At 57.7% G+C, this 27021-nt stretch overlaps 1 protein-coding gene and 1 long non-coding RNA gene across 3 annotated transcripts in view; both read left to right on the top strand.

The window, feature by feature from the left end:
• Window positions 1-27021, top strand: part of SEMA6B (semaphorin 6B) — a 91233-nt gene that overhangs the window by 47376 nt on the left and 16836 nt on the right. The window contains exons 2-10 of one of the 2 annotated variants that reach the window (XM_050934180.1): window positions 10141-10277; window positions 10914-11043; window positions 16768-16828; window positions 17332-17394; window positions 21367-21468; window positions 23522-23612; window positions 24440-24559; window positions 24879-24967; window positions 26231-26448. In XM_050934180.1, coding sequence (XP_050790137.1) covers window positions 10172-10277; window positions 10914-11043; window positions 16768-16828; window positions 17332-17394; window positions 21367-21468; window positions 23522-23612; window positions 24440-24559; window positions 24879-24967; window positions 26231-26448 — 980 coding nt within the window. In that variant the 5' untranslated portion in view covers window positions 10141-10171. Of the gene's footprint in view, window positions 1-10140; window positions 10278-10913; window positions 11044-16767; window positions 16829-17331; window positions 17395-21305; window positions 21469-23521; window positions 23613-24439; window positions 24560-24878; window positions 24968-26230; window positions 26449-27021 lie in introns of those variants that run through there. The other variant, XM_050934181.1, reaches the window with a different exon arrangement.
• LOC127040279 (uncharacterized) lies at window positions 21475-22696 on the top strand. The gene is made up of 2 exons (XR_007771414.1): window positions 21475-22366; window positions 22406-22696. It is a non-coding gene; the product is annotated as an uncharacterized LOC127040279 (long non-coding RNA).

The following is a 27021-nucleotide window of genomic DNA, read 5'->3' as shown; positions in this document are numbered from 1 at the left end:
TAGTATCTGAGCACCTCACAATGTATTCATCATGTGACATAGGGCAGTGTTATCCCCATGTTACACAAGGGAAACTGAGGCATGGTGGGGGACTATCAACTTTAGGCCAGGCCCCAGTGCCTTTGCTACTTCCACCCTGAGTAGGGGAAACAGGTCACTGTCCAACATATACTGACCCATACCCATAGGGGCATGCCAGCTCTGAATCAATGCAGCCGTAAGGGCTTCAAGAGAGGAGGATGGGCAGGGATGGCATTTAAAACCCCACAGCAAGTCAGCATACTGTGAGCAACTTGCCCAAAGTCACAGAGACAGTCTCTATGGCAGAGCAGGGGCTTGAACCTGGGTTTCCCTAGTTCTGGGAGCTCCCCTACTCCCTGGAACCACCTTCCCTTCCCGTGAGTATTACAGGGGAAATCATCCTGATGCTGAACTGAAGGAGGCTATAGGCTCATCTCCCCAAGGGAAGGGCTCGGAACCCCATTGCACAGGAAAGGAAAAAGAAGGGCTCAGGATTTTCAAAAGCGACTAGTGATTTTGAGTGCTCATTCCTAGTGCCTGGGGGCAGCGGGGTTGGGAGCCCCCGCCTGCTGCTTGTTAGGAGCTGGCAGGCCCTTTTCAGGAGGTGAGTGGCCAGGTCTGGCTTTGCCTAGCTGGGAAGCCGCCCGTCTCGCGAGGGGGATGAACTATCGACGCGGCGTTCAGTTGGCTGATTGCCCAGAGTCCTGTATTAGAGACCCCTTTGTGAGAAAAGGCGGCTTTTCATTTCTAATTACGCCGGTCCCTTCTCGCTGCCTGTCATGGGCGCCCAGATCATTAACGGCCCTGCGTGGCAGGGGAGGAGGGCTCGGGGCGCCATGTTGTACAGTCGGGGAGACACTGAAGGGGGACGGGAAGGCAGGAGGGTGGGAGTGAAGGGAAGGGTGGCTGTTAACAGAAGAGGAGGTGCTCGGGTGACAGGGTGCAGCGCAATGTGGCCTGCGTGCGGATCTCCACAGGAGGGAGGATGCTGGCGCTGGGCAGTAACAAAGGTGCCAGAATTAGCTCTTGGTGCTGGGCAGGGCCGGCTCTGGCTTTTTTGCTGCCCCAAGCAAAAAAAAAAAAAAAAAAAAAAAAAAAACAGCAAACCTGCTAGGTGGCCGGAGCAGCAGAGCAAAAAAAAACATGCAAGGTGGCTGGAGTGCGGGTGCAGAGGTACTCCCGGCGCTGCAGATGTGCCCCGAGCAGCGGGGAGGAGGGGGAGGGAGCCGGGGGGAGAGAGAAGTGGGGCAGCCAGGGCTTCCGTCGCACTGCCTGGCGGGAGGGCTCCGCGCCGCTCCGGTCGGCGGGGAGGGAAGGACACGGGCTGCCCTGCTGGGCTTCCTATAGACCTGGCACCAGCTGGGGCAGATGGAGGGCACAGCCCGCTCCCAGCAGGGTGCTCCCCTCCTCCGTGCCGTCGCCCCCTACAGGGCGGCCGGAGCGGCGAACCAAAAAGAAAAAATCCTGCGGGGCGGCCGAAGCGAATTTGAGGGAAGCCCGCCCCGTAGAATCGGCCTCCCCAAGCACAAGCTTGCTCAGCTGGTGCCTGGAGCCAGCCCTGGTGCTGGAGGTTGCAAGGTCTGGGATATAGCAAAGGGGGATGCACCCATCGTGTCTCATCGCGGGAGGATCCCGTCCCAGGTGTTGTGAAGCAGTGTAGTCTCCGTTTTCCGGGATCTGGGGCAGGGAGCATTGCCTGTGGTCGGACCTGCTCTGCACGGCCCTTGGTCTGCATGCCGCAGCCAGGGAAACGTGCCGCTTCCCTAACCGAGCCCAGCAGGATCTCACCCCTGGGCTGCCTAAGCTGGTTCTATGGGCTCCAGCGGACAGAGATTCTCATCACTGATAGGAATGCTTGGGGCCGGCTGGGAAACTGGTTTCCGCTCCCTTTCCTCCTAGTCTCTGTGTCATGTTGGTTTCCCCCATCAAAATCTACCCTGTTCCTCCCGCTGGAGTTGTCAGATCTCAGCCCTGGCCCCGGACTCCCCAGGATGGACTTGGCTGAAAGTCACTGATGTCTGTGCTAACAAGTTCTGTTCTGTCGCACAAGAACCCTTCTGTTGTACCGGCTGGCTGAGAGTTGCGTCTGCCTGCGGAGTTGGGGTGCACGTCTGCCTGCGGAGTTGGGGTGCCTGGGCGGACTCGCTGTGGGAAGTGCACAGTATGGATGCAGCCTGTGTCTAAGCAAGTGCCTTCTGCTGTGTTAGAGGAGTCCCAAAGACAGGCCGGGGGAGAGGGGGGGATGGACATCTGTCCACCCCTAAAATCTCTCTGCCCAATGCCCCATTGCAGCTTGAGCTGCAAATACTTTTTAGGTGAGTCGTCTCCCCCCCCGCCCGCGCCCCGCACACACACACACTCCTGCATCCTCCTTCTCCCCCCAGGGAAGGGCTGTGAAGGGTGGGGGGGGTCACAACATGATATTTCAGGGGCTGTTGTGCAATTTCACCCTTGATGGCTTCTTCTGCATAGGACACGGGGGGGGAGAAGGCGTTTTGATTTAACCGGAGTCTCAGCTCGCTGGTTACATGAAATTGACTAATCAATTAAATTGTTGCTTACTTGTTAATTACAGCAGCTGGACAGCAGCCAAGTGTCCTGGGTTCAGTTCCTTCCGCTTGCCCCGTACCCTGAGTTCGGGGCACCCCCAGACTTGCCTGGTGAAATTGCTCTTGCTTCCAGAGAGCTGCAGCCAGTTGGCTGAATGACTCTGGCGGGACACCAAGGGAGCCTTTCGCCCCCAGGAGGTTTGGCTCTTGCAGAGGGGAATGAAGGGCAGGGGGGGAGCTAAGCCGTCTGTTTCAGACTCCAGAGTATTTCAATTGATTTTCCAACACTCTGTACATCCCGATCTGATTGCATTTCAGACAAGAAACAAGTGCAAAGCAGCAAAGCGCTGAGCTATCTTTGGGTTCTAATGAGAAAATATCACTCACTGGCTTCCTTGCTCCCGCTGATCCGAAAGGCAGCAAGACGGCTGGATGAGGAAGGAAAGATGATCCAGTGGTCGGCACACTAGCTTAGGATTTAGAGACCCAGCTTCACATCCCTTCTCTGCCACAGACTTCCTCTGTGGCTTTGGGCAAAGCCTCTCTGTGCTTCTGTTCCCCATCCGTAACAAAGAGCCAGGGGTGTTATAAGGATAAAAGCATTAAAGATTGCGGGGCGCTCAGATGCTACTGTAACGGGCCCGGATATGTCCCCTTCGATAAAAAAATCAGATGGAGCTGTGGGGAACTTCCAGGAGATTCCCAGTGGAGAAACTCGGCCAACGTTTGTCCAAATGTATCAGGAACATTTGAGGTTTTCCATTGCACCAGCAAGGGACGAGTTAATTCATAGACTCTTAGAACTATGGGGTCTGGAAGGACCTTCAGAAGTCGTCTAGCCCAGCCCCTTGCACTGAGGCAGAACCAAGTAAACCTTGACCAGCTTTGACAGGGGTTTGTCCAACCTGCTCTTAAAAATCTCCAGTGCCGGGGCTTCCATGCCCTCCCTTGCGAACCTGCTCCAGAGCTTCACTCCCCTGAGAGTTAGAAACTTTTCCCTAATATCCACCTTAACTCTCCTGGCTGCAGATTAAGCCCATTGCTTCTGGTCCATCCTTGGTGGACATGGAGAACAATTGATTACCATCCTCTTTAAAACAGCCCTTAACGTATTTGAAGACTGTTCTCAGGTCCCTCGGTCTTCTGTTCTCAAGACTAAACACACTCAGTGTTTTTAAACTTTCCTCTTCAGCAAGCCCAGTCGTGGACCACGGTTGTGCGGTACCTGTGTGAGTGGTTGTCTTCCCACTGGCTAAAAAGGCCGTGGAAAAGGTGAAAGATGATAAGCACAGTGTTGCAACCAGCAGTGTAGCCCGCACCTGTATTTAATCACCTTGAGTGAGAAAAGAGAGAGCGGCTTTTGGACGCTGCTTTGATCTTTGCCACCCTGAGACTTTTCGTCTAGGTTTAATAGAAGGTTTTATTCAGGAAATCCAAGCTGCTGCTTGTTCGCTACACGCGGCTTGGCTCCTCTCTATCCCTTCCTGCCTCCTTTTCATAGGGCTGGATTCTCCATAGCACTCTCAGTTGTGACACTCAACTGGGGCAGATTTGGGGCTGGGCTCTTTAGGAACTCAGGGGGGCTATGTTGGGTGCTCATCCCCCCACCCATCGGATGCTTGGTTCAGGGGCCACATGACCATGACCCAAGCCCTCTCCGTGGAAAGCAGTCAGAGGTCCCCACATAAAGGCTAATGGCTCTTGTCCGTCTAAATTGAGTAGCATGAGTTTTGCCTGCAGTGGGCATTAAGCTGCAGCTCAGAACCAGCTGGCAATTCATCTGGAACGCCAAGATTGTGCTGGAATGAACTGGGGAGAGGGGAGTGGAAGCCAGCAAGGCTGAGAGCCTCCATGGGCCAGGCTGACCCTCTAATCAACCCAGCCTCAGGGGAGGGGCAGTTCAAGGGATATCCCCTCTCCCCCGCCACAGGAGTGATGGGAGGTGGGGGATTCATTCTTGCTTCTGTACCTGCTGTGTGTGTCTCTCTCTTTCTCTTCATCTCTCCCTGTATTTTTCTCTCCTTCTTTTTTAAACTCTCCATGAATATGTTTCTTAACCCTCTACGTTACCTCTGAATTTCTGAGTTGCATTAATTACTAAATGACGCCGTAAGAGTGAGCAAAGGAACTGGTTGCTGCGGTGAACACAGGGAACAATTCCAGCGGGTCAGGCGATCAGTGCCAGAAGCAGGTGGTCAAGCAGGGGCGGTGTTTCCGAGGGGCCAGAGGGGTTTTGTAACGTGTGGGTCCCCGGCTGTGCTGCGAGCGTGTTGGGATGCAGGGTTTCGGCTTGGGGCCCTCAAAGTTATATCACACCCAGATTGCAAGGGATGGGGTTTTATTGTCTCTGCGGGAGGCTGGTGGGGAAAGCTGAGAATGTACAAAACTTGAAGGCGTGTGTGTGTGTGTGTGTGTGTGTTGAGATGATGATGTCTGTGTAAAGGGTGCAGAGAGCGATGTGTGTAAAGGAGGCGGTATATGTGACTGGCACACGTGTGTGTTGGTGTGTAGAGAGTGAGGGGGTGTCTAGAAGGAGTGGATAGTGTGTGAGGAGTGGGAAGGGGGGTGTCTGTGTGCCGTGGGGGGGTGTCTAGAAGGAGTGGATAGTGTGTGAGAAGTGGGAAGGGGGGTGTCTGTGTGCCGTGGGGGGGTGTCTAGAAGGAGCGGATAGTGTCTGAGGAGTGGGAAGGGGGGTGTCTGTGTGCCGTGGGGGGGTGTCTAGAAGGAGCGGATAGTGTGTGAGGAGTGGGAAGGGGGGTGTCTGTGTGCCGTGGGGGGGTGTCTAGAAGGAGTGGATAGCGTGTGAGGAGTGGGAAGGGGGGTGTCTGTGTGCCGTGGGGGGGTGTCTAGAAGGAGTGGATAGTGTGTGAGGAGTGGGAAGGAGGGTGTCTGTGTGCCGTGGGGGGGTGTCTAGAAGGAGCGGATAGTGTGTGAGGAGTGGGAAGGGGGGTGTCTGTGTGCCGTGGGGGGGTGTCTAGAAGGAGCGGATAGCATGTGAGGAGTGGGAAGGGGGGTGTCCGTGTCGCAGAGAGGAGCACGTGTCTCTGTGTGAGTAGCCAGTGGGCCGGGTGTATGTTTGTGTGTGGTGGGCCATGTGTGTGGACATGGAGGGGCTGGGGTGCATGTGTGTCAGTGAGGGCAGGTGTAGGGGCAGAGTGGGTGTATAGATTTCACTTTTCCACCACCCCACCCCACCCCACTTACGTGCCATGGGGCAAACCCACGCTCTGCTTCACCACCTGGATGCTGCGCTGATGGGACCCTCAGACCCTTCCATTCCCTCTCCCTCCATCACCCACTTCATCTCTCAGCCTCCCATCCCCTGCACTCCTGGGGAAGCAGCAACTCGAACTGCCACCTCTCCCTCAGGGCGCCACCCGCTCAGCGGGACCCAGGAGGCCTGGTGACTGCGAAGCCAGTGGCATGGCCTGGTCTTTGCAAGGTCAGGTCTGGCACCTAGCCGGTTTCTCTCCCCGTAGTTGTCAGAGCACTGGGACAGGCGCCATCCCATCCACAGCCCCGTGGATGCCCAAGAGCCTCTTCCTCTGCAGCTGCCTCTGTCTCTCTGTCTGCCTGTGCTGCTCGCCTTTCCTCTGGCTCCCTGGAGCAAGAGCCGAGCTCCTGATGCCCACACTAGGCCGTGCCTTGGCAGGGCCGTCGTCTGTACCGTAACCCGCATGCCGCCCGGGCTAGGCAGCTCTGGGGAGTTACGCTCAGCAAGGATGCGGCCCCAGACTAAGATGTCCCTGTGGAGGAGTGCATCTGCCTGGTGGTAGCAGTGTGTGTGCGTGTGTGCGCACACGCGTGCTCTTACATACCTATCTGGTCTGTGGTCTGCTGTGTGTGTACGGGAGTGGACCGTGCAGGGGTTGTGTTTATGCAGTGCCTGTCTTGTGGGTTGGTGGTGTGGCTGTGGGGGGCAGTGTCGGTGTGTATCTTTGTGGGGGTGGTGGTGAGTGTTGTTCTGTCTGTGCAATGCCTGTCGCTTTCTGCTGGGGGGTGACGAGGGGGCATCTCTATCTTCCGTTTGACTGCTGCGAGTTATTATGTATTTTCCCACGGTGCTCAGCGCTGTACAGACACACAACTGAAAGACAGCTCCTGCCCCAGTCTCAGCCAAGAGACAACAGGGACAGACAGACAGATGGGCAAACGCACGGACATGATACAATATGGGTCAGCAAGACGAACGGGTGTCCCAGCTGCCGAACCCCTGTCTAGTTTTGTGTAGGCCTCGGGGCAAAGGAAGGTTTGGTGGCGGGATTGAAAGGATGTTGTGGATGTTTACGGGGAGCGTCTGCCCAGCGTGAGGGGCGGCAGGGGCGAAAGCACAAAGGGGCTTGTCTGGAGATGGAACGAGTGGGCCAGTCAGAGGCAGGAGTCAACATCTCAACACTGAATAAGGGCTGACGGGTCGGTGGGGCCAGGTGGTGAAGAGCCTTGGAGTTGAAGACAAGCAGCCTGGGTGGGAGGCCCTAGAGGGAGGACTGGATCCAAGATGACACGCCGGTTACGGGCCTGAGTGACCGGCAGGATGGCAGCTTGGGCCACAGTGACTGAGAAAGGAGATGGGGGTAGGGCTTGTGTGTCTACACAGCAGGAGGTGTTTTGTGCGTTTGGGGTGTCTTGTGTGGTGTGTGCTGCTGGCGGTGCAAGGTGTTGTGTCTCCGCAGTGGGTTGTGTCTGTGGTGTAGTGTTCATGTTGTGCTGGGCTCTATGCAGTGGGTTGTGTTGGGGTCTAGGCAGTGGGTTGTGTCGGGGGTGTTGTGCTGGAGTCTGGGCAGTGGGTTGTGTCCGGGAGGGTTGTGCTGGGGTCTGGGCAGTGGGTTGTGTATAGGGTGTTGTGCTGGGGTCTTGGCAGTGGGTCGTGGCAGGGGGGTTGTGCTGAGATTGGGGCAGTGGGTTGTGTCAGGGGGGTTGTGCTGGGCTCTATGCAGTTGGTTGTGTTTTGCTGGGGTCTGAGCAGTGGGTTGTCAGATGTGTTGTCCTGGGGTCAGGGCAGTGGGTTGTGTCGGGGGGGTTGTGCTGGGATCTGGGCAGTGGGTTGTGTCAGGGGAGTTGTGCTGGGGTCTGGGCAGTGGGTCGTGGCAGGGGGGTTGTGCTGGGGTCTGGGCAGTGGGTTGTGTCAGGGGTGTTGTGCTGAGGTCTCAATGTCAGTTGTTTCCGGGGTGTGTGTGCTGGGGTCTGGAGAGTGGGTTGTGCCAGGGGAGTTGTGCTGGGCTCTCTGCAGTGGGTTGTGTTTTGCTGGGGTCTGAGCAGTGGGTTGTCAGATGTGTTGTCCTGGAGTCTGGGCAGTGGGTTGTGTCGGGGGGGGGGGGGTTGTGCTGAGGTCTAGGCAGTGGGTTGTCAGGTGGGTTGTGCTGGGGTCTGAGCACTGAGTTTTATCGGGGGGGGGTAGTTGTGCTGAGGTCTGTGCAATGGGTTGTGTCTAGGGGGTGTTGTGCTGGGGTCTAACAGTGGGTTGTTTCCGGGGGGGTTGTGCTGGGATCTGAGAACTGGGTTGTGTCAGGGGCGAGGGGCGGTTGTGCTGGGGTCTGGGTAGAGGGTTGTGTTGGGGGAGGGGTTGTGCTGGGGTCTGGGCAGTGGGTTGTGTTGGAGGGGTTGTGCTGGGGTCTAACAGTCGGTTGTTTCCGGGATGTGTATGCTGGGGTCTGGGCAGTGGGTTGTGTGGTGGGGGTTGTGCTGGGGTCTGGGCCAAGGGTTGTGTCACGGGAGGGGTTGTGATGGGGTCTGGGCCGAGGGTTGTGTCATGGGAGGGGTTGTGCTGGGGTCTGGGCCGAGGGTTGTGTCGTGGGAGGGATTGTGCTGGGGTCTGGGCCGAGGGTTGTGTTGTGGGGGCGGGGGGGTGCGTGGCTGTCCCCGTGAGCTCCCCATCTCTGTCACTCACCTACATGTCAATTTTATGCCACTGAAGTGTTGAGCAAAATCTAAAATGCCCCCTGCTCAGTACCGGGGTGGGAAAACACGGGGACCCAGCCAGAGCAGCTCCCTGAACCCCCAAACCCAGCGAGACCCTCCCGCGACACTGGGGAGCACAGGGAGGGAGGAGGCTGGGGCAGCTCTTTCGAGCCACCTGCCCAGGTTTTACATTCCCTGGTGCTGGCTGACCCGTCACTCCAGTCTCCTTGTGCTCGGTTCTGATCCAGTCCTTGGGGCTGGGGGACACATCATGCCCATGGGGGTGCCTGGTGCCCAGGGGAGGAGGCACTGATGTGCCACGGGGCTGAGAGCCCAGACCTGGAGGAGCTAGCGGCCTGTGCTTCATGATCAGGGATATGGGGGGCAGGAGGGAAGGCCCCCGGGGCAGTCCGGTCCATGCTGTCTCTGCAAAATCAAATTCTCCTGCTTTCTATGGCCCTCCTTGGAGCCAGAGAGAGAGGGCTGGGGAGACCGGAGGAGAGGGCTGGGGGCAGAGCAGTGGGTTGGATGACAGAGGAGCGGGGGAGAGAGGGAAGGGGGAAGTGGAGGAGAGGGAAGGAGAGCGAGAGATGGGGGATGGACAGAGGGGGCTGAGCAGGACGTGGAAAAAACAGCTTTTCCCAGCATATTTGGGATTCTTTCGTCTGGGAATGACCCACTTTCTTCACCTTTCAAAGAAACAATCCCCTCCCACCCAGGGCCTCCTCCAGAGGCAAAAGACAGCAGCTCTTGGCCCCCCGCCCAGTAGCCTCTGCCCCAAGCCCCCTCTACCCAAGCGGTGTTCCAGGCAGCCTGTGCCCTGGTCTGGGATCAAGGGCCCCTGGAAAGAGCAGTGAGTTTCCCAGCAGGGCCTCCCTGTGTCCCACCCTCTGTGAGGAGGGTTGGCAGCCGGCCTCAGGCAGCGCTGGGCTCCCGCAGGGATGGGACGCTGCTCAGCTGCTGCCAAGAGGGGTGCCCGGCGGCGGGGCCGGTGCTTTGGGAACACAGGAGTCCGGGTTCTTTCCCTGCTGCCTCTGGGAACAACCATGGGCAGTTTCAGCGCTGGGACAACAGTTCCCAGTCACCACCAGTTTGGCACAGCAGCATTGCACAGAGGGGGTGGGACTTGCCTGGGGTCGCACCATGAGTCAGTGGCAGAACCGGCAACAGAACCCGGGAGTCCTGGCTCCCAAGAGCCCCGGCTCCCAAGAGCCCCTTGCTCTAACCACGGGATCATTCCCCTGCCAGAGTTGGGGCTAAAACCCCAGGTCCCCAGTCCCACACAGCCTTCCCCTATCCTGGCCACACAGGCAGGAGCCGAGAGCTCGGTGCGGAAGGGGCCCTCCAACAGTAATGGAGCCGAGTGGGGGTGGGGAGCGTCTGTCTGACTCCCCCTAGCCCCCTCCTCACTGGCCCCCCGGGCAGGGGGAAACCCGAGCCGTGCCCCCTCCCCACCCCCCATTGCGGGCCGTGATGGTGCCAAACAGCTGCTTTCATTAGCGCCTTTGAAACTGGAACGGCCGGACATTCCCTCTCCGTCCCCTTCTCGCCTTTTGGGGGCAGGGGTGTGGGTATGTGTGTGTGTGTAGGGGGTGGGGGGCTGGTTTTCTCTGCCTGCCCCCTGCTGGCTGCTGACCACCACTGCACCCCCTGTCTCTCTGTGCCCCCGCAGGTGTGAAGGGCGCCCGTCCCTTCCGGAGACCATGACTCCGCCTTGTGCTCTGCTCATCCTGCTGCTGCTGCTGGAGGGGGCGGCCGACGCCGCGTTCCCTGAAGAGCCCGGGCCCATTAGCGTGGCCCCCGGAGACTGTAAGTGAGGGACTGTGGAAGTGAGGGGGGCCAGGCAAGGAAGAGCTGGGGGGGCACAGTCTGGCTCAGAGGGGCCCTCAGCCAACTTTACAGTGCGGGTTCCTGCGGGGACGAAAGGGGGACGTTCGCTCGCCAATCCCCCCAACACCGGTTTCACGTTGAACATTGGGTCCCATCTTGGGGCAGAGGCAGGGGAGCACAGGGGCAGGACGCTGACAGAACAGGGGGCTGCATCGGGGTGCAGGTGGCAGCTGCTTTGGGACGCAGGGGGCGGCTGCAGGGAGGACAGGCCGGATGCATCAGGTTGAGCAGGTGCCCTGACGTGTGGAGGCTGGGTTGGTACTGGAGGGGTGGGACATTGGCAGAGCTAGGGGCGGTGGGAGGCTTTTCCAAGCCAAAGATGGGAGTGTCTACAGGTCAGGATTGAGGGGCATCACTGAGGCCGGGGGCAGAGCCTCGCTCCTGACCAATCAAACCGATTTGATGGGCGAGAACCCCCGGCTCAGCTGGGGCTGCAAAACTCAGCTCGCCTGTGGCCTGGGCGGGACCAGAGCAGCGGGGCCGGGGGCTGGGGGAGGGCAGAGCAGGGGTGCTGTTGAAGAGCGGGAGCTAGCGGGTGCTGCTCTCCCCTGGCAGATGTGAAGCACTACTCGGTCTTCGTGGGCAGCGGGCTGAGCCACTTCTCCAGCCTGGACGGCAGCGGGGCAGAGAGACTCAACATCCAGCGCATGTTGAAGGTCAACAGGACTCTGTACATCGGTGACAGGTAACGCCCCATGCGCAGGGCTGGGCATCCCTCTCTAATGGGGCCCCATGCCCCAGAGATCTCTGGGTGCCCCCTCCCCAAGATACAAGACACGGAATGCAGAGAAGAGAAGAGTCCCGGGGAGCCAGGGCAAGAAATGGGGGAAGGAGGAGAGGGATCTGGGGTGTGGGGGGTGAAAGGGGATTGGGGGGGTCAGGGGAGCAGGAGGGGATTCAGGGACTGGGGGGGAGAAGTGTGGGCAGGAGATCTCAGTGCTCCCAGCTGTCCTTTCCGCTTCCTCTTCCTCCTTTCCTGCAGGCTGGCATGGTGGAGGGGCAGGGGAAGACCCAGAGGACCAGGAGGCCAGGCCAGGGGAGGGGACAGGAGAGGTGTGTGGGGGGTGCATTCCGCAGCCTGAATCCCAAACAGGCAGAACCTGGGGAGGTGCGCCCAGGTGCGCCATAGCAACCTGTAGCCTACAGGGAGGGAGGGGGAGAGAGGACGCTGGTGAGAGTGGAGGACGGGCTGAGGTCCCCCAGAGATGGGGTCCAGCCCCCCATGTGATAATGGAGATGGGGGTTCAGTGCTCCATTGATGCCAATGCGCCCCCCTGTGAGTCATTAATGGGCCTCTGCTGTCTGGCCCTCCAACAACGGGTGCCCCGATTGTTGGTTCTGACCTGCTATCCTCTGTCTTCTCCCCCCACAGAGAGGACCCCAAAACCTGCATCTCACACACCCCACCACGTGACTCCCCTCCCCTCACATGGAGCCCTCCCTATGAGTCTCACAGATCTGTGACCCTGCCCTTCACATGGGGACCCCATATGTGTCTCACAGCTCTGTGACTCCTCCCCTCACAGGGGGACCGCAATACGTGGCTCACAGCTCTGTGACCCCTCCCTTGTAAAGGCTGAAAGCCAGTTCTGAGCGTATAACTTGATATGACTTTGAACTAGGCTTTCCATCTCAGTGGCTGGTTAATGAAACACGCAACTATCATTTGTAAACACAGCGGCAGATCTGCAATTCTGGGCTTTGTGCGTTGGCTAGATGAACACAATTTGTTGGGGAAGAGTCAACATGGTTTCTGTAAAGGGAAATCATGCCTCACCATGACTAAAGCGGGATATGATAGAGGCCTATAAAATCATGACGGGTGCGGAGAAAGTAGATAAGGAAGTGTTATTTACTCCTTCTCATAACACAAGAACGAGGGGTCACCAAATGACATTAATAGGCAGCCGGTTTAAAACAAACAAAAGGAAATATTTCATCACCCAATGCACAGTCAACCTGTGGAACTCTTTGCCAGAGGATGTTGTGAAGGCCAAGACTATAACAGGGTTCAAAAAAGAACTAGATAAGTTCATGGAGGATAGGTCCATCAATGGCTATGGGCAGGGATGGTGTCCCTAGCCTGTGTGTGCCAGGAGCTGGGAATGGGTGACAGGGGATGGATCACTTGGTGATTCCCTGTTCTGTTAATTTCCTCTGGGGCACCTGGATTGGCCACTGTTGGAAGAGAGATCATCTCCACGGACTGCCATTGACCCACCGCCTTGGTTTCAAGGCTGGCCTTCGCTAGCCAGGCTCAACCTTCAGCCTTGCAGAGCCATGGCGGCCAGTGTCATTTCTAGCCCAGCCCAGTCTGAGTCCTGATCGGCTGCCTCATACAACTGCCGCTGCAGCCGTCAGCTTGGTCGGCAGTGGAGTCTGGGACTGACTGGGCCCTGGAGGCTGATGTCTCCAGGGCAGGGTTGTGGCACATTGGCCAGGCAGTTAGTTGAGAGGACTCTTGCCCTGCTGTTGCCCAGGCTGCACCTGCTCTGGATACCAGCATGCAATGCTCCACCTAGACCTGAGAGGAGGTGTGAACCCCAAAGTCTACAGGGCCCAGCATGCAATACTCTGCCTCTCCTTGTGGAGGGGATGTGGGCTGTAGAAGACTACAGGTCCCAGCATGCAGTGCTCCATCTAGCTCTGAGTGGCTTTCTGCTCAGCTTGAGCAATGCATGCTGGGAACTGTAGTTTCTGTAGGCTGCATCAGTGTTAAAAAAGGAGGGGTACATCATGCTCCACCAAAGCAGGCAGCCCTGGGCCCCTGCCCAGCGTATTCCCAGCATAGCCCTTGGCTGGGCAACGTCTGTGCCCCCCTGCTGGCGGGTGCCGAGAAGGGAACGTTTTCCTGGCACTGTTGTCTGGGGGCTTCGTGCCGGGCACGCCAGCCCATGAGCATTAGAACACAAATGAATATAAATGCGTATTTAACTTGTCCATTCATTAGCCCAAATGTATCGGTTTTTGCCATCCCAGTTTAATTGAGATGAATAAAAACAGATCTGGCCACTCAGAGCATAAATTACCCACTCCCAGATCGGCTCCATGAATCATAATTTTGCCTCAGCACTTACACGCCAGCAGCAGCACTTAGGCAGCGAACTTTTCACATCCAAGGCTGCCACTTAACTGCACCGATTATGGTGGAAACCAGCCCCATAAATCAGCATAAAAAGCCAGATTGAGAAACAAATTGCCAGCGAGAGCCGCGTGATTTCCCCCAGAGCCGGGTCAGGCAGGGCTGGAGCAATGGAGCTGCCATGTGCTTGGGATACTGTGGATGCAGGGCCCAAGAATCATTCACTTCATCCCATCATAGAATCATAGAATCTCAGGGTTGGAAGGGACCTCAGGAGGTATCTAGTCCAACCCCCTGCTCAAAGCAGGACCAATCCCCAACTAAATCATCCCAGCCAGGGCTTTGTCAAGCTGGGCCTTAAAAACCCTGTAAGGAAGGAGATTCCACCACCTCCCTAGGGAACCCATTCCAGTGCTTCACCACCCTCCTAGTGAAATAGTGTTTCCTAATATCCAACCTAAACCTCCCTCACTGCAACTTGAGACCATTGCTCCTTGTTCTGTCACCTGCCACCACTGAGAACAGCCTAGATCCATCCTCTTTGGAACCCCCTTTCAGGTAGCTGAAAGCAGCTATCAAATCCCCCCTCATTCGTCTCTTCCGCAAACTAAATCCAGTTCTCTCAGCCTCTCCTCATAAGTCACTCCACACCCTTCATTTCTTCACCCTTGTGTCCCACCCTGACACCAAGTGGCAGGACCCACTTCCCCCCACGTAGGGTGGGGAGCCCCGGTGGGCCAGCCCGTGCTCCACCCTGGTCCCACAGCCCGCTGGGGATGTTAGTTGGTGGCTCCTTCGCAGAGCTGTGAGCACGGATGCGTACCACCTCCCCCGACACCTGCCCCTTTCACAGCAAGAGGGAGACCCTGGCAGGCATTTACATCGAGTGCACCAGGTTGCAGCTCCTTTTCTGGCTCCTCCAGAACCTCCTCCTCCTCCAGTCCTGCTGCACTTTTCCCTGCAACTCCTGATTTATGCACACCCCGTCCGTGTCCCCACGAAGTCGCGAGACCGCCTCGTCAGCCTCCTCCTGACGCTGCTCAAGGTGGCCATCCACGCTACCAGGAGGAGGAAGTTGGACTGGGGGGAGCGGGGATTCTGCGACAGCAGAGCCTATTTCTGATCCCCCCTCAAGGCACATCTCTGGGTGGAGTTCCTCTGGGCCGTATCTCCTGGCTGCCTGAGGAGCAGTGGGCGCTGTCCGGGATTCTCTGACTAGTGTCCCACTCTGGATCCCTGCGTCTGTCCCTGTCACTTTCACTCCCGGCCCTGATGTTTCATGTCATGTCCCCTGGAATGATTTGATTACTGGTTCTGGTGGCTCCTCCCCTTAGGCTGTGGGGGCGGGGCTATTAGATGTGGGCGGGCTTCTGCCCATCCCCAGTGATTCAATAGGTGCTATAATCACCCCCCACCCTAGCCCACCATTAAATGGCCATGCCCTGATTTGTCACCCAGACCCCATCTCCTAGGAGGCCCCAGCAGGTGTGTGCGACTCGCCCCTGTTCTCTCCGCAAACTCCTTGCCTGGCACTGGGGGAGGGGGGGGGGCAGTTCGGCAGCAGCTGGATGAGCAGGGGATGATGCAGCTTCCTTAGAGAAGGAATTTTCGGCCAGCAGCTCCACATCCCTGATGGGGCTGAGAAGAGTGACCCGGGGGCATCTCTTCTCCCCCCCGGCTTGCAGGCCTCTACCTCTAATGAGGATGCGGCTCTGCTCGTTTGCCAGAGCCCCGGGAGACAGCAATTAGGGGGAAGTTTTCCGGAGGTTCATTAATGCACCATCATTTGTAATTGATGCAGGAGCCAGTCAGGTGGGGTAAGCGGGGGGCACCGTGAACCAGCTGTGGGGGGGATGTGGAGGAGTGGAAGGGGCACAGGGACCAGCTGGTTGCTGGAAGGGGTGGGTATGCAGGGCTGGGAAGGGGCCAGAGGGCAGGAAAGGGGGCAGGGACCAGTGGCAGGGTGGGGGTATTTGGGAAGTATATAGTAGCCAGTGGTGGAAATGGGGAGGGAGCTGGGGGGAAAGGTCCTAGGAAGGCATCTCTTTGAAATAGCCTTCGGATGTGATCCTTAGCTCCAGGGAGGAGGCTTGGAGCGCAGGGCTCCCCCTCTCCCCACCCCACTGGGACCCCTCCCCCTTCCCTGGTGAAGACCCCTGCTCCCCATGGGGATCCCCCCTCCTGTCCCTGGAGAGGAGCTTTGGCCACCCCCCAGCTGCGCAGAACAGGCTGTGGGAGAGGGGTTTGGGGGGGGGCGGGATTGTCACGGTGATGGATGGGTGTAGCGTCTCCCACGCCGATGGCAGACGCGTGTCAGTCCAAACACACTGGCGGGTGGCGGGGGAGGCAGGGGAGCCTCAGGCGTCCGGTGCTCTGGCAGCGCGGAAGTTAGCACCCATCCCTCCGCCCTGCTCTGCTAACCTTCCTCTCACCCGCTGCTGGCAGTGCCCAGCCTCGTGCGCCCAGCCTTGGGTCCCCCCTGCCTCTCCGTGCCCTCTGCAAGGACAGCGCTAGCTGTGGGGACACGGCTTTGCTTGGGCATACAGTGCCCTGTGCTAGTGCCCAGCTCTGCTGCCGACCACCTGGAGCCTGCGTGGGGCACATGGCCAGCCCGCCCTGGGAGCTGTGGGCATCCCTGCCTGCTGCCCTGGGATGAGTCTGGGACACAGGGCCTTCTGGGGCTGGCGGCACGGGCCCTGTGCTCCCCCAGATCCCGCTGCCCCTTTCCCGTCACGGACACCATGTGCCCCACAGTCAGAGCGGCCAGTGGAGTGCTTCCCATGTCAAACTGGGAAAATGCCCTCAACTGGCCAGGGAACAGCCTGCCCCACCCACCAGGCCCGGCTCTTACACTAGTGTGGGGGTGTGCCATGGAATGGGGGAGGAAAGGGTGGTGTTTGGGGAGCATTTTTGTTTGGGGACTTGGAGTTGTTTAGGAATGTGTGTGTGTGTGTGTGTGTGTGTGGTAGGACAATCCTAGAGATTGTCATGTGTTGGGGGGTGGTATTGGTGTTTGAGAGGTGGGTTATGAGTGGGTGACTGCTGGTGACTTGTTTGTGTGTTATGAGTGGTTAGGTTTGTGGGGGGGTTGGGAATGAATTGGGGTGCATACGGGGGAGGTTTTGGGGGGGTGACTCAGGGATGTGTGTTATGAGTGGGTAGGTTGGTAGGGAGAGGTTGGAGATGTTTTGGAGGATGTGTGATGGGGGCTGGCAGTGTGGGTTGGGGAGTGTTTTGTGTGCGTGTGGGTTGTGTAGGGCTGTGTATAACATTCACCTCCATGGCCTAGCACTCTCTCAGGCACCTGCCCACCTTCTCTTCCACCAGAGATAACCTGTACCGGGTGAGCCTGGAGCCTGCCACAGCCAGCGAGATGCGCTACCAGCGGGTAAGTGCCGGGCCTTGGCTTTGGCAGCACTGCAGGTCTGTCCCAGGCCCCGGGGGCTGGCCCCCCATGCCTCTGCCAGGGACCGGCCTCACTTATTCATGGGCTCAGAGCGAAGCCGCTGCCTTGGAGTGGGAGCCTGAGCGCAGGATCTCTCCAGGCAGTTCCAGGAGCAGGTCACACAGCCCCGGGGGCTCCTAGCAATTAGAAGCCCTGAGCAGGTGTCCAAGGCACAGACGTCAGCCCAGCCCCTGAGGTCACCACTGGCATGCAGGGGGCAGCATGCCTGGGCTGGTCTCTTCCCTCTGTGCATAGAGATGCTCAGGCAGCTTCCAGCAATGTGCCCAATGCAGGGAGCTGAGACCCAGCCAACTCATCTCGCTGATGGCTATGGCAGGGTGAGGCTAACTCGGTGCAGGGGGAGCAGCTGCAGCTACGGCTGGAGGAAATCTGGACCTTTCGCTCACCTGAGTTTGACCTGAGTTCCTTGTTGCTTTTATACCCAGAAATTGACGTGGGGGTCGAACCCGCACGACATCAGCATCTGCCGGATGAAGGGGAAGCATGAGGTAAGGATGCGGCCTGCCCCCTGCCTGGCCTGCAGGGGCGGAGGGTGGGGGGGCTGGAGGGGAAGTGAGGTATCCCCTGCACATTGCCCCAGCTCTCTGCCCCCCACTCCTCTCAGGCTAGAACTCCAAGTTGCTCACCATCACTCAAAATAGTGGCGCCACGCTGTGCACACTGGTGCCAGGATTCACGCTCCCATCGTGGGCATGCGCCGGGATCCACACCCCAGCTCACTGCTGCCAATACGCCCACTCCCACAACTATTCACCGAGCACACTGGCCTTGTTTGGTGCTCCAGCTCTCTGGCCAGCTCCCCCCTTTGTCTTTCCGCTCGCTGTGAGGTGGTCGGCGTGGGCCCCACCGTGAGCTGTGTTTGTCATACTCTCTGCCTTTTAACTCTCTGCAAACATTTGTGTCAAATGTGATTTATTAGATGCTAGTATAATTGGCTTTGTAATTAATTATTTCTGGTCTGGTGATCAGAACAGACACATCTCATAATCGGTGAGAAATCCAATTTCCAGATTCCATTAATGCCTCCTCAGGCTGAAAACGGCAGAGCACCAGGCTCCCCAGGGAGTGGCGGCCTGGTGCCCCACTGGATCCGAACCTGGGCCAGCGGGAGCTCTGGCTCACAATTACAGCCAGGAAGTGGAATAAATCAGCATTAGCTGAATGGGGCGCTATCTCGTTAAACATCTGAGGGCCAGACTCTGAGCCTGCTTATACCAGTTTGAACTGGGAGTGAATCTATTCACACCCAAAGAATTGCTCCAGATCGACACCCAGTGTAAGGGATGGGAGAATCTGACCCACAATCTTCCTAAAACATCGGAGGTCAACGTTTTCAGACTTTGGTGTCTGAGAGTGGGATTTTCAAGAGAACCTAATGGAATTGGGCACCCGGTTCCCACTGAATTCTCGTGGCATTTGAGTTCCCAGTTCCATTAGCCCGTAGCCACGAGTCCATACCTAGACACCTCAGTACAACTGGCCTCAATTTCGGTGATACGGACTACCTGCAGCATCCGTGCAGTGGAAGTTTTGGCTGATCAGCAGCACACCCCCCCCCCATTCCCGTTCTTTCCCACTCCTCTCCCTACAGTGTGTTCTCTTTCAACACCCTCTTCCCAGTCTCTGTATCACCCTTCACTCAAGCCTCCCTCCCTAACTCAATCCAATGGGCGCATGTGAGAATCCAGCTATTTACATGGTTATCTCAGGGTCCCAGTCCCGTTTGAAAATCCAACGTCAAGTGCCTAACCATAGGCACCCAGGTGTGGACATTGTGCCTGTCTTGGGGGAAGGCTTTTCAAAAGGCAGAAATTGGACCTAAGCACCCAACTCCCCTAGACTTTCGGGGGGGGATGGGCACCTTCCCTTCCCTTTCTGCCTTTGATAAACTCCCTCCTCGTCTTCTCCATGTGACAAATAACACCCCAGCTCCGAACACACACAGAGGGTTTGAACAACCAGGCTGGCTCCTGGGAAGAAGGAAAACAGGCTCGTCAGTTTCACGGCTCTCCCTAGTCAGTTTCATTTTCAGCTTCTCCAGTCCCGGTTACAAGGCGGCTGGGATTGGGGCTCTGAGGCTGCTGGGGAATTTTTACTTCTTAATTTTTTTAACAGTTGCCGGTGGAGGTTTTTTTGGTTAATTACCCCTTTCTGTTGATCTGAGGTTTTTTTAAATTTTTGAGCCTGACGTGGGGCGCTAGTGAGGGTTTAAATGACTGTTGCCCTCCCCATCCCCCACCCCATCCCCAAACCAGGACCAGTTTTTATTCCTTGCAAATGCGGGAACGCTCATCAACAGCAACCTGGAACCCCTGGCAGGTTCCTGAGCCTCGCACGTGCACACACCCGGCCCCCCCAGCCTCTCCCGCACCTCTGAGCTTCGCAGAAGCATTTTCAGCGGTTTCCATCCACCCCTGCCCTTGCTCACGTCTTGTCTCTCTGCCCAGGCAGCTTCACAGGTTTTCGGCCTCTCTTTGTTTCCCAATCAAAGCACATGAATGCGTGTTTCCATGGTTTCCTAGCAGGCCTGGAAAAATGGCGCTTTAAGGTGCTTGGTTGGATTCTTTTTTTTTTTTCCCCACTGCACATTTTTGAAGGCCTCATTCCTGGGGCTTTGGTTCACGAGGGCCAACTGGGGGGGGTGCAGGTGGCCATCTGCCCCTAAACTTGCCGCCCGTCTGTTAGTGTCCACCCTGCCATCTGGAGTGGCACCTGGAGCTGGCGGGAGGAGCCCATCTGCATCTAGCCAGTGATGCCTCTGTGCAAGGTTAAAAGGGCCACTGTCAGGTTACGAATCCGGCATGCAAAATCATTCCCTCACCTGGGCAGCCAACGGCATCACAGATGACTAAGGCTGGATGGATTTTTAACAACTCTTTGTTGCCTCTGTGCATGCATATTTTCCCCTTTTGGCATTTTCCTCCAATTGGACAATGAAGCTAAGCGAAGCCTTTAACTAGTGGGATGTCTGGGTTCCCAGGCACTAGCCCAGTCACGCTGCAGTGTTCTCAGTGCAAACCCTCCAGAGTGTTTTAAATAGAAACAGAAAACTGTTCTAACCTACATTTAAAAACAAAAGCAACAGGGAGACATTTCTAGCTAGATGAGTAGATAGATAGAGGGGTTTGCTTAGAGATAGATGGAGTTTATAGAGGGTGTGCATGGAGATGGATAGATGGGGATGCAAATGAAGGGAGAGATAGATAGATAAAGAGATTGATAGAGGATTCATAGAGGTATTCCATACCACCGAAATGGGTAACTAGCTAGGTAGGAATGCATGGGGGTGAATGTAGGGGGATGCATGGGGTGGATAGATGGGTGGATGGCTAAATAGCTACTGATGAATGGGGATGGATGGATAGATAGATTAGATGGGTGGCTGAGTAGATAGGATGGATGGATATATGGGGTGGATATATGGGTGGATGGATAGAGATGAATGGGCATGGGTGGATGGATAAATAGATTAGGTGAGTGGCGGGGTAGATAGGATAGATGGATACAGGGGGATTCATGGGATGGATATATGGGTGGATGGATAAGGATGGATGGATAGATTAGATGGGTGGGTGGGTGGATGGATAGGGATGAATGAGGATGGATGGATGGATAGATTAGATAGGTGGGTGGATAGATAGGATGGGTAGATACAGGGGGTGGATAGATGGGTGGATGGGTAGGGATGAATGGGGGTGGATAGATGGATAGATTGGATGGGTAGATACGATGGGTAAATACAGGGAGTGGATAGATGGGTGGATGGATAGAGATGAATGGGGATGGATGGATGGATAGATTAGATGGGTGGGTGGATAGATAGGATGGGTAGATACAGGGGGTGGATAGATGCGTGGATGGGTAGGAATGAATGGAGGTGGATGGATGGATAGATTAGATGGGTGGCTGGGTAGATAGAATGGATAGATACATGGGGTGGATAGATGGGTGGGTCGGTAGGGATGGATGGTGATGGGTGGATAGATTAGATGGGTGGATGGGTAGGGATGAATGGGGGTGGATGGATGGATAGATTAGATGGGTGGCTGGGTAGATAGGATGGATGTATACGGGGGTGCATGGTGACTGAGAGAGATGTATTTCTTTACCTTTACCGTACGTGGGGCAAGGCTCCCTGACCATGTCCTTTGAAGGTTGCACTTTCCCTGATGTACTGAGATGGCTGCCTAGTGCAGTCCTCACCCCATGGCCCGGTGCTGGGCCCAGCAGGCATCAAGGTGGCCGGACCAGCCCACAGTTTGGCCAACTGGGTGCATGAAGCCAAATTCTGCTCCCCGTTACCAGGCTCCCACCCCACGCCCAGGAGTTCTATGAGCAGGAACAGGCCCGTCCTCTCAAGTTGGCCCAAAGCAACATTTCCCAACTCCTTCCCCTGCAGCGTAATCACAGCACGCTGGGCGGGGCCGCTGGCTCTGACCCCCCTTCCCTCTCCTCTCCAGGCAGAGTGCCGCAACTTCATCAAGGTACTGCTGGTGAGAAACGAGAGCACGCTCTTCGTGTGTGGGACCAATGCCTTCAACCCCATCTGCGCCAACTACAGCGTGAGTCACCCCCGCCCCACCCAGCCAGGGACGGAGAACGCGGCCTTTGAGGGTCTACCCACGGGGCGGGACACACTTGTGTGTGTCAGGGGCAAGGGGCCGGGGGCACCTCTCTGTGCACAGCATCTGCCCGTGTTCGGCACTCACGCACGTGGGGGGGGGTGTCCCATGTGTGTCGCGAGCATGTGTATGTGGCACGTGCTCATGTGTTTAGCGTGGAGTGGAGCGTGTGTGTCCCATGTACATGCTCCGGCGGGTGGCGTGTGTCCTGCACGTGTGGTGTGTATGTCGTGCGGGTCCGTGTGTAGCATGCAGGCATCGTTTGGGCATGTAACATATATATATAGCATGTTCGCATGTGCAGGGTCCCACATGTGTAGCATAGGCCCCTGTGTAGCATTTGTGGGTCTCTGTGTCATTTAATCACTGACTGTACAAGTGTATTTCCCTGACCCCCCTGCCCTGCCTGGGGACTCTCCCCTCTGGGCACACGGTGCCCTGTTCCTCCTGGGGCTGCTTTCCTTATGCTCCTCACTGCGGGCAGTGGGGTCGGGCAAAGTGCAGGGCATGAGCACCCAGTGCATCCCCCTCGCCCTGGGGAGCAAAGAGCAGTGGCAGCAGTCCAGCCCCAGGGGAACTGCCCGTGGTGCTTTGGGCAAGCTTGTGGGATGGAGCAAAGCTGTGGGGAGGGTGTCAATGGGGCAACACAGTGCACTGGGGACATTCCCTCATCAGGCCCAGATCTCTGCATCTCCCCACGGGGGCTGTCCCTGCTCCCTATGCTGAACCCCAGTCACCTCCGAGCCAGGCCCCTGAGGACAGACAGAGCGCAGAGCTGATAAGCACCAGCTCTGCAAAGGTCCTGGCCCAGTGCGAAGGAGGCCGGGCTACGGTGAAGGTACCGGCCCGGCGTGAAGGAGTCCGGGCTGTGGCGAAGGGCCCGGCCCGGCGCGAAGGAGGCCAGGCTATGGCAAAGGGCCCAGCCTGGCGCGAAGAAGGCCAGGCTGTGGTGAAGGGCCTGGCCCGGTGCGAAGGAGGCCAGGCTATGGCAAAGGGCCCAGCCCGGCGCGAAGAAGGCCGGGCTGCGGTGAAGGACCCGAACCGGTGCGAAGGAGGCCAGGCTATGGCAAAGGGCCTGGCCCGGCGCGAAGGAGCCCGGGCTGCGGTGAAGGGCCTGGCCCGGCGCGAAGGAGCCCGGGCTGTGGCGAAGGGCCCGGCCTGGCGCGAAGGAGGCCAGACTATGGCAAAGGTCCCGGCCCAGTGCAAAGAAGGCTGGGCTGCAGGAAGGCCCTGGCCTAGCGCGAAGGAGGCCGGGCTGCAGGAAGGCCCTGGCCTAGCGCGAAGGAGGCCGGGCTGCAGGAAGGTCCCGACCCAGCGCGAAGGAGGCCGGGCAACGAAGAGCCCGGGAGGGAGCGGTGAAGCAGGGAGCAAGGCAAAGAGTCACAGTGTATCCAATATTGATGGGAACAGATGACACTGACCCGTGCTGCTGTCGTCCCCTGCCACAGCAGAGCAGGACAAGACACGCCAGGGAGCAGCATGTTCCAGGGAGAAGCCAAGGAGGTGTCCGTGGTGGGACTCCTAAGCGGGTGGCACCTAAACTAGAGAGTTGCCCCTGCTCAGGCAAGGATCTGACGGCACTGGGCTGATGGGGCAGGAGCCTGGAGAACCCCCTGAAGCCAAGAGGGGATGGGGGTGCAGGCTGTATGAGAGGCAGCCTGGCCCAGCCTGGGGCTCAGGAGAGACAGGTTCTATGGCCATCTCTGGGGTGTGACCGTGGGCAAGTCATTTCCCCTCGCCGTGCCTCAGTTTCCCCTTCTTTGCCCATTTAGACTGTAAGGTCTTTGAGGCTGGGTCTGTGTGTGTGCCCAGCACCCAGCATAGTGGCAGCATTCGGCACCCCGACAGGCCAGTCACTTTATGAGTTGCCTGGTTGTGGATTTAGGGGCCTGGCTTTAGTCACCTGCTGAGTTTGCTGTTCATGGGCGAGTGCGGGGAGGCTGGGAGCTGTCAGGCCCCGGTGCGAACTTACCACCTCTCTCCCTCTCCTTAGATGGACACCTTGGAGCCCATTGGAGACAGCATCAGCGGCATGGCCCGGTGCCCCTACGATCCCAAACATGCCAATGTCGCCCTCTTCACAGGTCAGTACCACCCAGCCTGCTCCCTGCTCTTGGGCGGGTGGGGGGCGGGTGGGGGGCGGAGGGGAGCGTCTCTGCTTGGACTGAGTGCTGAGCTCCCCGCAGTGAGCCCGCCTGGCCTGCGGGACAACGTGCCAAATTCGCAGCTTTGTTGTCTTTTTGATTTTCTTCCTTCTTTCTTTCTTTTGTTCATGTTTTGTTTCGCTTTACTTACCTTCCTTTTGTCACTTTGTCCATCAACTCCAATAAATACCCATTTATCTGTCTGTCTTGCAGTGTTGTTGTAGCCGTGTTGGTCCCAGGATATGAGAGAGACAAGGTGGGTGAGGTCATATCTGTTACTGGACCAACGTCTGTTCGTGAAAGAGACGAGCTTTGGAGCTACACGGAGCTCGTCTTCAGCTCGCTGTCGCTCGGCAGCTTCTCTTGCACCAACAGACGTTGGTCCAATAAAAGATATCACGTCGCCCACCTTTTCTCTCTCATTATCTCTCTCTCTCTCTCTCTTTCTCCCCATACATACGCCAATATCTATCTCTCTATCTGTCTGTCTATCTATCTATCCCCATACATACCCCAATATCTATCTCCATACACACCCCAATATCTATTTATTCCCATACATACCCCAATATCTCTCTCTCTCTCTCTCCTCATACATACCCCAATATCTATCTATCCCCATACGTTCCCCAATATCTATCTATCTATCCCCATGCATACCCCAATATCTATCTATCTATCTATCTATCTGTCTCCATACACACCCCAATATCTATCTATCACCCCAGTATCTATCTATCTATCTATTTTCTCTCTCTCCTTGGCAGGCGGGATGCTGTTCACAGCCACGGTGACGGATTTCCTGGCAATCGACACGGTGATCTACCGGAGCCTGGGGGACGGCCCCACTCTGCGCACCGTCAAGCATGACTCCAAGTGGTTCAAAGGTGGTTTCCCATCCCCGCAGAGGCCCAGAGGCCATTCCTAGTGGGGTAGGGGGAGGGGGAGAACGTTCTCTCCTAGGGACCAAGCTGGATCTGATGTGGGGGCTGAGTTACCTGCTGCCTTAGAAAGTTGCTCATCTTGGAGGCTCCTGTGGCAGCTACCCCTACACTGCTCCCGGGCCACTCCCGCCAGGCCCTGTCTCAGGGCGATGGTGCCCCGCAGGGAACATGCCCTGCTGACTCTCATTGGATTCCCCCCGTCCCCCTCCCCGCTTCCCATGGCTAGGCCCTGACTCTCTTGCGTTTGCCCTTCTCCCGCCAGAGCCCTACTTTGTCCACGCTGTGGAGTGGAAGAGTCACGTCTATTTCTTCTTCCGGGAGATCGCCATGGAGTTTAACTACCTGGAAAAGGTGAGGCGCCTTCCCGGGCTGCATGGCCCAGATGCAGCCAGCGCTTTCCAGGGGCTCTGCTTCTTCGCTTCCCTGAGTGAAGCCTTGGGGACAGGCTGGGGTGAAGAATGGCAATCACAGGCCTCGGGGACCACATGCACGACCGATGGTTCTGTGGGCAGTGGATCCTTCTGACCCGTGGATATGAATTTACAGGGCAAAGCACTGGGAGGATTGCCTTCATTTCAAAGCAGCACGCGGAGGCAGCAGCTGGGCTCAGGGTCCTATTGTGCAAGGCACTGCACAGACACACAGGGAGAGAAAGTCCCTGCCCCAGCTGAGATCAGGGCCCCGCTGAGCAAGGCGCTGCACAGACACACATGAGACAGTCCCTGTCCCAAAGCACATATTGTCTAAGCAGGCAAGCCAGACAAGGGCAGGGGAGGGAGAGGCACAGAGAGGGGAAGTGACTTGCCCACGATCACCCAGCTGGTCAGTGGCACAGCAGGGAATAGATCCCAAGTCTCCTAAGTCCCAGTCCCGTGCCCTGCTCCGCCCTGCTGTCTCTCCAACGGGGCCCCAGCGCATGTCTGCAAAGGCAGGTTCTGGACAGATGTGGAGGAGAGGTCGCAACCTGGGAGGGTGGGGCGTTCACCCTGGGGCTGTTCCAGACAGGTGGGGAGACCTGTAGCAAAGCAGAGCCAGGCAGGGAATGTCCGGGGCGCCCTCAGGGAATGAGGCTGCCGGGTGTGTGGGGAGACCCGGCAAGGGCCCTGATCTCCAGTGGGTCTGTTGGAGCTGGAGTCAGGGGGGCTGTGGACCCTGAGCCACAAGCGAAAGGGCGCTGGCACCATTCTGGCTTCCCATTTGCAGGCCAGACTGGAGGGGCAGTTCCCCCGTCTACCCGCAACTCTGCTGATCCTGGGTGCTGGCATCCATGAGCTACCAGAGAAGGGAAACTGCCATCCCCGTGCCAGGCCTTAAAGACTGGCCTGGGACTTGGGGGTGGGTCGGACAGAAGATCCACCCACAGGAGCATCTTCAGGCCAGGCTGTAACGGGTGGGGCACAGAGACCGCTGCATGGGAGTTAGCCACACTCCGCCCCCCAAAGCTCAATTGCTCCCTTCCTCCCTCCACGATCCTGGGCCACTGACTAGCCGGGGGGCAGGCGGCAGAGCAGCTCCGGCGTGGGCAGGCGGGGACGGAAGGCAGCTCATTGGCTGGGCTGGGAGGGCGGCGGGGGCAGGTGCCTTCTCCCCGTGACACCCCCATCCTGGCTGCAGGTGGTGGTGTCCCGGGTGGCGCGGGTGTGTAAGAACGACAAGGGCGGCTCGCAGCGCGTGCTGGAGAAACAGTGGACGTCCTTCCTCAAGGCCCGGCTGAACTGCTCCGTGCCGGGAGACTCGCACTTCTACTTCAACGTCATCCAGTCGGTGACAGACATCCTGTACCTGGACGGGCGGCCCGTGGTGCTGGCTGTCTTCTCCACACCCTCCAACAGGTCGGTCCTCCTCAGCCACGGGGAAGGGAGGGGCCCTGGGCACCGTGTCCAGCTGGGAGTCTCTCTCTGCTGCTCATTTTGCCCCCAGCTGACGTTAGCGCCGCCTTCCCAAAGGAGCAGGCCTCTGCCCCGGCCAGCTTGGGGACCCGATCCTGCAGTCTGCCCAGGCAAGGCTCCCACAGGCTAGTGGAGCTCAGCGCTGGGCCGGTGGCTCCCACGAGACATCTGCAGAGAACCCCGATGTCTGGACCAAATCGGGCACAGATCAGTTCGTCCTCCCTTCTGGAATTCCACTCGCAGTCTCTTCACGTGCACAACGTGCACATCCTCGCACGTGTACTTGTGCACACACCCTGCACAAGCCCTGAGGGCCAGATCCAAGGCCGTTGACGTCAGTGGGAATCTTTGCATTTCGTTCCATTCGGCTTGGGATCAGGGCTGCAACAAACACCACCACCCTACCGCCCCCACTGAGGCAGATTTTCCATGCAGCCTCGCTGAGAGGCCGCTGCGGCTCAGGGAAAACGCCTGCGCACCCGGCTTTGGGCCTGATCCAGAGCTCAAAGACTCCCG

This window comes from Gopherus flavomarginatus, chromosome 24, assembly GCF_025201925.1.
Source record: "Gopherus flavomarginatus isolate rGopFla2 chromosome 24, rGopFla2.mat.asm, whole genome shotgun sequence".
In the NCBI taxonomy this organism is placed as follows: domain Eukaryota; kingdom Metazoa; phylum Chordata; order Testudines; family Testudinidae; genus Gopherus; species Gopherus flavomarginatus.
This window is presented reverse-complemented; position numbering and strand designations above follow the sequence as displayed.